The following is a 10,496-nucleotide window of genomic DNA, read 5'->3' as shown; positions in this document are numbered from 1 at the left end:
ATTAAAGAAACGCGTCATGAGCTTTATTACAAACATGGAAAGTAATGTCCGTTGATGTTAATTACAATTTTTACAATTTTTATTTTTATGTATAAAAAAGAAAGCGATAGCAATGAAATATAAAAATAAGTCTTTTTTATAATTATATTATTAAATTGTATTATACATACATCTAGAAAAATATTTAAATTTTATTATGCATATGGTAACGATATGTTTTTATTGTTAGTGTGTGAAGTGTCCACATCATATGTTAATTTTATTTGCTCATTGTGTCGTAATTAAAACACATTTGCGCATTGTGTATCTGCATACGTATGTATAATATAAAATGATTCTATATAATATATGTTTATGAAGATAATACTCTAATAAGCAAAGATCTCTCTCTCTCTCTCTCTCTCTCTCTCTCCCTCTCTCTCTCTTACATAGATTACATAAATATCATTCGTGACTTGTGGTCATAATATTTTGATCGAAAATGATATCGAAAGTTATTCTAGTATTCGTATGGATACTTTTATTTATTTAGATATATATCCTATATAAGCGAAAAAATATAGTACTTACGAACCTGACAATGCCACATTGGACTCTTACAGATAGTCACCAATGAAAGATTCTGAGCGCGCGTCAACCACGTTATACAGACTTCTGTCAGAGATACCCAGGAAGCAGTCGTGAAGTAATGATCCCTGACAGAAAAGATAATTTAGATATAGTAGAACATATACAGGGTGTCTGATAATAATTGCCCCACCCGTAATATGCAGGTAGAGCGAGTTAAACCGAGTAGAAAAGTTCTCTACCGTTTTGCAATTTTCGCAATAATTATTGAGAAATTAATTAAAAAAGATCGGCCAATGCGTGTGAGTATAAGCGCATCGCGATTGAGTCGCGCCACGAATAATATTTTCCATTTTTTATACGAGAATCCAGTGTTCCGCGACGCTCGTATGTAAACATTGCTATCCGCTCATCTCGCTCTTTCTTCGCTTCGTGGCGCGACTCAACTACAATGCCGCGAGTTCCGACTGACAACGTGTCGGGTTCGGACGTGTTTTTCCGTGCTGCGTATGTCCTTTGTCTGGACCTTTCTTTTGGACTCCTCCTCTCTTAAGAGGAATTTTGCTTATTTTTCACAAACCCATAAGAAACAATGGTATATGGGCGACTAATGCCCAACCAGCCATAAAAGAAAGAAGAAGAAGAACTACAATGCCGCGTGGGCCGTCCTTTCTCGTAGCGCGCTAATACTCGCGCATTGGCCGATCTTTTTTAATTAATTTCTCAATAATTATTCCGAAAATCGCAAAACGGTAGAGGACTTTTCTACTCAGTTTAACCCGCACATTACGGATAGGGCAATTATTATCAGACACCCTGTATACAATTCCATTTATAATGGGATTGTATATATATCTTACTGTATTTTGTTTTTATCTATACTATAAATAAATAAGATCGTAGTTAAATGTTTGTCATTTAACAAATATTTCCTTCAGGTTATTCGTATTTAAGGATGTTCTGGATGGTTTGTCAAAATGCTACGAAGTTGATGAAAATTTAATGTCATATTTTGTATTCTCTTTCAAAGTTCGGGGTCAAATTTCAGATCGATTCATAATTTAGATAAAAAGTTATCAATTTTTGAATATCTAAGTTTCAACACGTAACTTTATGGTTTTTTTTACGTTTTTTACATTCTATTAGACTTGCCGTAACTATTTATATACATCTTTTTTTTCTTTGGATCTCTGGAGGATTAGTATCGGTGTTTTTAATATTTCCATAACTTTTGACTGGACCGGTACCTCCAGAATATCCTTAACTTAGCACTCGAAATTGAGAGAATTTAATTTGATCATATTTATATATATGTATAATTAATTAATGTTAACATTAATTTTCTGTATTTAGTATAAATTTTTAGTAACATCTTCTTAAACCGATGCATTTAATACATAATTTATAACTCTGCGCAACTATAAGATGCACTAAAAATAATTGACAAAACTGCATGTCTTATCTGTCTTGGAATAAAAATTATTTATTCCAATAATACAGCAATAGGCTTAGAGTACTAACAATACTAAGTGGGGAAACTGGCAAATAAGAGCCAAAACGTTGTTTTTCAGCGCAAACTTTTTGTTGTTAGATTTCAGTGACAAATATGCAGTAAAAATGCATGTTTCGGACCGTTTTTTAGTTCATCTTCAGCATTGATAACAAAATATTAAAAAAATCAATTTATTAAAAACTTCAACCTGCTAATACTGATTGCTACAATCTAAATCCCAAATTGAAATCGATAAATGACAAGTGATACGACTCACCAAAACCCGAGTAGAGTCCGTGCAAGCCGATTGATAACGTCACCGTCACATGCGTATCCGTCGGTGGTTCACTCCGCACTAACATAACGATGAAATGGCGCAATGATATAATCCCAATACTCGCCATTCACAATCACTCCAAAGGAATAGTTGCGACTGGTCAGGTCCAAAATCACGGGATGCAATCAATTTTTTCTTCTTTTTTTTTTAAATTTTGGGCAAGTTCTTCAATAGCTCCAAATTAGTTCAAAAACTATCAGGCATATACGTAGATGACTAATTTAAACTGCTATCGTTGTGAATGTCATCTCTCTTTTTACGAACATTCCATTAGATTTAGATTTAGATAATGTTTTGGAGAGATGGTGTTTAAGATGTATAAAAGAGATGTATAAAAGAAAAATGTAATCATATAATACGTAATTCATCTCGAGATGAATTACATATGATATGATTACATTTTTATCACTTTATAGGACTTATTGTTAGAAAACAAAGTCATTAGATATGTTACGTCCTGGCGACTCCACGATTCCTCCCTTTCGCGAAATTGCGGCAATGATAAGCGATCGGTGATAGAAATGAGTCGTTCGGTAAATAGAGCATCTTGCGTTACACATTCCTTAAACATTTAGTCACTTATCAATATCTATATCTACGAGTAACCGTGAGAAAGACGCGAGAGACCGGTAACGAAACCGCGCCGGTCGCCTAAAAATAAATAAAAACCAGTAGATACCCTCGCAGTAGAATTTTCCGAAATAAAAAACTGATATCGAAAAGATAATAAAATTTTCACGAAATATCTGACGAATACAACTAAATCAATAATGACGAACTTCTGTGACGTCACATTCAACAACGACAGAAAGTAAGACTTCTTCTAATCAGATCACGTGAGTAAGGGAAATCTAGAGCTCAAGGGATTCTGAACTGATCACCAATCGACGATCACCACGAATCCTTTAATCAAATATATTTTTATATTGTATTAACCAGTCAGAACCTAAATGTCAACGATAAAATCAGTCCATTGCATTTCTGACTGATGTCCTCCGTATTAATGTAACACCCGCGAACTAAAATACACACATACACACGTACACTCACCGAGAAATTATAATCAACAGTATTTTATTTTAATTTTTTATAATCATGTATATCTACCATTTACTTTAAAAATGAATAAATTTACATTTTGTTAATTTAAAATCAAAATAACTCTTTATTAACCCACTCATTCCCCCACTCATTCCTTTAGTCGAAAGATCGCACTTGGTCCCATCCTGCGTAAAAGAGATTAAATTCTCTTACCGAAAAGGGACCACCGAACGAACGTCTGAATAACCAGCGTAACAGCGACTCAGTCGTTTACCTGCTTTTCAGACCTGTCAGTTCGTTCGACCCGATTCCAAACGCCACGAGACGTTTAACTTCGGGATAATAAAAGATAGTTGTTGCGCCCTTTCGTCAACTCATCCTTCCTCGAGTCTGGACGTAACAGATATATTCCTTTCAATTTGCCTTTTTATTATAGGTATGTGGATGATATAGCTTTGGCAATCTTTTCTTCTATGTTTACAGAAGTCTTAACTATCCTCAACTCATTTCATTCAAGACTACAGTTTACTATGGAGGAAGGAATGGACAACAAACTCAATTTTCTGGACGTCACAATAATTGTAAATAATAATTTAATAGAATTCGACTGGTATCAGTATAAATCCTTCTCTGAGAGATACTTGAATTTTAAATCTAATCATCCACTATGCGATAAGAGAAGAATAATCATTGGCTTGGTGAACCAGGTTCTTTTTACATCCGTCATATCCGAAATTTCATCAGAAAAATTTGAAATTGATAATCGACATCTTCCTAGACAACATCTTCTTCCCTGGCTTACATTTTTAGTGCGATTCGCGAACGTTTAAAATTTTTATTTGCAAAAAATCAAACGAGAGCTGTGACCAGAGAGACCGATCAACCGGAGGAACCGCATTCATTCTTTACGATACCTCATATCCCAATCTTTTCGAACGATTTAAATAAATACTTTGCAATCTTGACATAAGATTATCATATACTGGTCTTGATAAACTTCGTGGTTTCAAGATACAAAAAGACTTAATCTCTAAGGCCGATATTACATTTGTCGTACGATAAACTTTTTAACCGCATTGATTAGCTAATTTCTAGAGACTCAAAAATGTTTCTATTTTGCAGCCAATCAATATGCTTAAAAAGTTTGTCGTATGACAAATGTAATATCGGCCTAAGGCCCGTTCTATAATAAGTCGTATGTCGTTAGTCATAAGCAAATTGACCAATCACAGTTGGATATTCTCGGAATAATCGACTGTGGTTGGTCAAATTGGTTACGACTAACGACATACGACTTATTGTAGAACGGGTCTAAGGATTCACGCAACAACTCTTTTTCCAAACATCAAAACCACACCCGTAGAAATACATCACAGATCTCGATCATAGCGAATCACAGATTCGAGATCAATCATAAATTTAATTGACAAGAGATGAAGTCGAAATTTTAGACAATAAAATTTTGCTCGATGAAAAGCTCATTTCCGAAATGTACATTAAGTGACAGAAAAATTGCCTGAACCTGCAAAGTGATATGTGACTTACACCACATATTTGCGCCTAATAGTGGAGAACTTGCCTAAAATAAAAAAAAGAAAAAAAAAAGAAATCGATTGCATCCATAGACGTAGGAAATATAGATTGCGCGTATCAAACAAATGTTATGCCAAAATTAAAAAAAGAACGCAATGTCTCAGATGTCTTTTCTCTCTTAAACATAAGACTATGGTTACTATAAGATTAATTAGATAAGAATAAATTTTCGCTAGTTAAAAAGAGATAAATATACTTCCGAGACATTGCGTTCTTTTTCTAATTTTGGCGCACAAATTGTTAATAGATAAAATATGCGCAGTCTATACTGTTATAGCCCGAAAAGGCTATACACGAATTAATAGATATATAGTATTTCAAAGATATTATTTTATACGATAAGATATTGCTCAACGTGTAACGCGAATACAGATCACGTTACGAACGTTGACCGAGCGAAGCGCTGACAACGCGAGCCACGCGCGAAGCCCGAGCGACCGCGCAATCACTCATTACGAAAACGCGGAAATCAAGGCAAGCAGAATTAATGCGTTGCGAAAATGCAACGTAAAGATCCTACCTAAAAGCGAAAACGAAATTGCGAAAATGCAAGCAAAGAAGCCCCTTAGAACTCCTTAGCTTGCATCCGGATCTTGCCGCAAAAATCGAGCGACACGACACATGGTCTTGTCGCTAACCGATCCCCTCCTGGGAAACCAAGGGGAGACAATAAAAAGACCCATCGCTAACGATCGGCGGGCAGTCTTTATCATCAATCAATATTACGCGGGCAGCCAATAACGCTTTACGGGAAACTATTAAATTAACGCCACACAGTCGGCAGAAATAAATACATAAGATCGAGAAGTGAGTTTCGCGACCGAAACTCAACTCCAGACACGCGCACGCCAAGATATCCGATATCGCGATACGCGACGCGAGAGACGTGCGAAGACTTTGTAATTAAACCAAGTACGAATAAAATAGTTATATATACATTTATTCAGAATACGAAAGTGTCATTTTTAATTATAATAAATTCAGTGAACTACCCGGGCGGAGCCTGAATTCCCAAATTCCTTCCGGCAAACGATCCTAACTACCGTGCCTCTCCGGAGGCATAACAATACTTATGTCTATGAGCGCATCCGTCATTTTGTACCTGGGCAGTCGCAACTATTCTTCTAGAGTGGCTGTGATTGGCCGGTTTTGAGATTATATCTGTTGAGGATAGATACTTTTAGTTTTAGTATTTCGCACCTATGCCCGGTGCTGCTCTGCTCGTTTTCGATTGGTCATAGATAGCATTTGTGTTCCCGGGAATAACAGCACTTTTCTTTCCTTTTTTTTATTGTTAATGATTCTTCTTTCTTCTAACGGATTAAAATTGCACGTAGTAACTTGCGTTACGTTTGTATTCTCAAAGTTATATTATCTCTTTATTGGCGTAAAAGGTTCGTTATTATTTCAATCTCACAACAGGTTATGGGCCCAGGACATCTCTACTGTGTCCAGTAAAGAGATAGAAGTGAAATCTTTTAGTGTTTGTTACGTGCTCGTAAGAAAAAAATTGGCAGAAGGCGGCAGAATGGATATGCCTCATTTCGAGAAGCTGAATAGCAGTAATTGTGCACTGTGGAAGCTACCCACACAGAACAATATATCGAATAGATATCTAGTGAATATCTACATATATATTTTATGTCCATGTCTACTACGGATAACTAATAGACATCTAATAGATGAATAAAAAATCTATATTTCTCAAATAATTAGCGAGGATATCTAATGGATGTGTACACATTATCCATATATCCATGTCCACCAAAAAGCTACCAAAAATATCCACTAGATATACACGTATTATCCATATATCCATGTCCACCAAGAAACTACCAAAGATATTTATTAGAGATTTACGTATTCATTTGCTTACCGCTATGCGGCGCACTATTCACTTTCTATACCCGTATTCAAGTTCTTGTCATGAACGTATATAAAGCCTGCAAAATGCAGCTAATAACATTGTAATTATTTCTATCAGTTTAATTTCTGATACGATTCCCATACCGGGAATTCAGATATTGAACTGATTTTTATCAGACAGATAAATGTCCGATTTTCACTTATTTGGACAATTTCTGTTCAAATAAGTGAAAATCGTTCGTTATTATCTATTGAAAATATAAAATAGAAATTACCTTCCATACAAATAAAATCTTTAATTTTATAAATTAAATTATATAAATTTACCTATAATATTTATTACATTAATATATGTGTCATTATATATTATTACTGTATTTTTCTATACCCGTATTCAAGTTCTTGTCATGAACGTATATAAAGCCTGCAAAATGCAGCTAATAACATTGTAATTATTTCTATCAGTTTAATTTCTGATACAATTCCCGTACCGGGAATTCAGATATTGAACTGATTTTTATCAGACAGATAAATGTCCGATTTTCACTTATTTGGACAATTTCTGTTCAAATAAGTGAAAATCGTTCGTTATTATCTATTGAAAATATAAAATAGAAATTACATTATTACTGTATTTGGTCTTAGTTTTGCCGTCAAACAAACGTCAGAAAATGACGTCCCGTGAATGGGACATATTGACGTCATGTTCGGGTCTCATTAGACCTAACTTAGAACATTTAATTAGTCATTTTATGACCAAAATTTAACCAACATACAATGGATATCTACATAAATATCCACTGAATATTTACTTAAATATCCACTGAAAACTGATGTAGATGTCTAGTGGATATTGGCTTACATATTCTGTGGATATTTATAAGATCTCTATTGCGCATATTTAGATATTTAAAGCATGTCTAATAGTGTTTCCTACATATTCATGGATATCCCTATTGCACATTGAGAACATCCAGTAGATATCTAATATACATTAATTTCTGTATGGGTAAGCCATGGTTCAGTACTACAAAGTATATGGTCTTAGGAAGTATATTGATGACAGTATGAGACGGTCGACTAGACCAGAGGATGTTGAAGCTTGGAACAAGTCAGACGGGAAAGCGTAATTAGCCATTTTGTCAACGATTGAGTCAAGCCAATTAATCTTTGTATCAGCATGCGAAACAACAGCTCAGATGTGGGCCAATTTAAGGACAGTTTATGAGTATACGGACGAAACAAGTAAGTTGGAAGCGAATCCTGCATGTCATGGTTATGTTTATAGCGGCGGATCAATAGCTACACATCTAGCTACGGTGGAGAATTTGGCAGCAAAATGCCAACTATGTGGCGATCAAAAAACCGAAACGGATATTTACAAAGCTGCTTGACAAGATTCCAGCTGAGTATTTAGTAGTGCATGTAGCAATGTCATTGGCTGGAGCAAATAGACAGAACTTGGAGACCGTTAAAAGGTTGCTACTCAGCGAAGAGACGAGGCTTGGACAAATAAATGACATCAGTAATAAGGCTCTATATATCAAGAAGAACAAACAAGTTAAGAATTCGAAGATTATTAACAATGATCAATCCAAGGATAAGAAGATTAAGCGATGATTTGGATGTGGCAAGGCAGGACACTTCAAGCGAGACTGTCCAAAGCACAAGGATCATAAGAAAGATATCAAGGACAATAAGAAACAAAATAAAGCAGGTAATGTGTGTTTCAGTTGTATCGAAGTAGCCATGGTCGGAGACAAAGACGACAAAGTCTTGACTGACAGCGGAGCATCCACATGTTCAATGATAAAGCTTGGTTTATCGAATATGAAGAGAAAACGGAAACTTTAGAATTGGCGGGCAAATGTCAATTGAATTCGATAGGTAGAGGCAAGGTTGCAATCGAAGCGTGGATTAATGGCCGGTGGCCAGTTTATTTCCAGAATGCCATGTATCTTCCAGATTTAAGAAAGAATTTGGTTAGTATTGGTATGACTGAGCGTGTAGGTGCAAAAGTAAAAGTTGATCAAGGTAAAATAAAATTCTATCTTAATGATCGGTAAGAATGGAAGCTCAATTAACCGATAATAATCTATATCAGTTGAAGTTGCGGCAACCATTGATAACGAAAGGCGGAAACTAACCTATAAACATGGCATGAACGGCCATCCATGCTTGAAGCGGATGTGTGATATGGCTAATAAGAAGCAGCTGAACATCATTATTCCAAACGAAACAAAATTATTTTGTGAAGCTTGTACATTTGGGAAATCATCTAAAAAGCCTTTGAAGAGTGATCAGCGCAGAGATTACTTGCCTGGGGAATTTCTTCACTCTGATGTTAGTGGTCCAATATCAGTTGCAACGTTCGGCGGTAACAGATGGTTCGTAATGTTCATCGATGATGCTACAGGGATGACATTTGTATTCTTCATGAGAATAAAAGATGAAGTATTCGACAAGTTTAAGATTGTAGTCAATATAATCCATACACAATTGGGTCGTAAGGTGGAAATACTCCGAAGCGATAATGGCTCTGAATATAAAAATGGCAAGATGAGATCATGTTGAGATGTAATTATTTCTTATCTTTATGTTAGTCATGCATCAAACTCTGAATGTGAATTACCCTTAAGCACCTAGACCGTATACACTCTACAGAGGGAGTGCGCATATAGCGTTTTCTTGTAGTCCATGCTCGTAAGAACCAAAAAGTCGAAACACGTGCTAGTCTTCTTCTATTAAAACGATCTCACTTATATTAAAGACGTGTGTAATTGCTTTAATTGCAAATTGCCAAAAGACAGACACTGCCAGGGTGTAGGTTGAAGCGAACGTGATAGAAAAGGCGCCTTTTCAAATCATTCAAATATATATTTTATATAAATCAAGAAGAAGAAGTTATTATTTGTATGGAACTCCAAATCCATAAAATCCTACAACAGATCATTTATGGAAAATCATGGAATTCATCACCAGACAACAACACATACTCCGGAGCAAAATGGAGTAACCGAATGGAAGAATCGCTCATTGATAGAATCAGCTAGATCAATGCTGTTCGCTAAGGATTTATCTCGAGAATTGTGGGCTAAAGCTACCCCAGATAGCAAAATGCTAGCAGCATGCGCGCAGATTGGCAGCAAATTTAATCAGAATTCCATGCCAAAACCATAGCCATCTGTGACCACATTAAGCTCAGGTTTTGTCGACAGAGCCTGCTGACAGGCAATGTGAGCAGATTGGCAGCAGAAATCACGCAGAGCCTGCGCGCAATCTGACGGCAGATTGACAGCAGAAATCGAGCAGTTTCTAGACATTTATATAAAAACATTAAAATGCACAAATTAATTACCCACCACACGGCCAGGTGAGAAGGATTAAGTGAACAATTAGAAAGGATTCCTCTTTAGAAGGGGAAGATAAAACTCAAAAATATGATCCAAAGGACACACGCGTAACGTGTCTGAACACGTTCGTTCCCGCCCACGGGCGGCAACGAACTTTTTTGGCTATTATCTTTATTAAGGGCTAAGGCCGATATTACATTTGTCGTACGACAAACTTTTTAAGCATATTGATTGGCTGCAAAATAGA

The 10,496-nt window shown here is 35.8% G+C and overlaps 1 protein-coding gene across 1 annotated transcript in view; it reads right to left on the bottom strand.

The window, feature by feature from the left end:
- Positions 1-10,496, bottom strand: part of LOC115235689 (inactive dipeptidyl peptidase 10-like) — a 33,097-nt gene that overhangs the window by 1,158 nt on the left and 21,443 nt on the right. Inside the window, exon 8 of the mRNA XM_029807629.1 lies at positions 575-695. Coding sequence (XP_029663489.1) covers positions 575-695 — 121 coding nt within the window. The remainder of the gene's footprint in view (positions 1-574; positions 696-10,496) is intronic.

This window comes from Formica exsecta, unplaced genomic scaffold, assembly GCF_003651465.1.
Source record: "Formica exsecta isolate Colony F162 unplaced genomic scaffold, ASM365146v1 scaffold231, whole genome shotgun sequence".
Classification (NCBI taxonomy): Eukaryota; Metazoa; Arthropoda; class Insecta; order Hymenoptera; family Formicidae; genus Formica; species Formica exsecta.
Note: the sequence above shows the minus strand (reverse complement) of the source record. Positions and strands in the feature narration are given on the sequence as shown.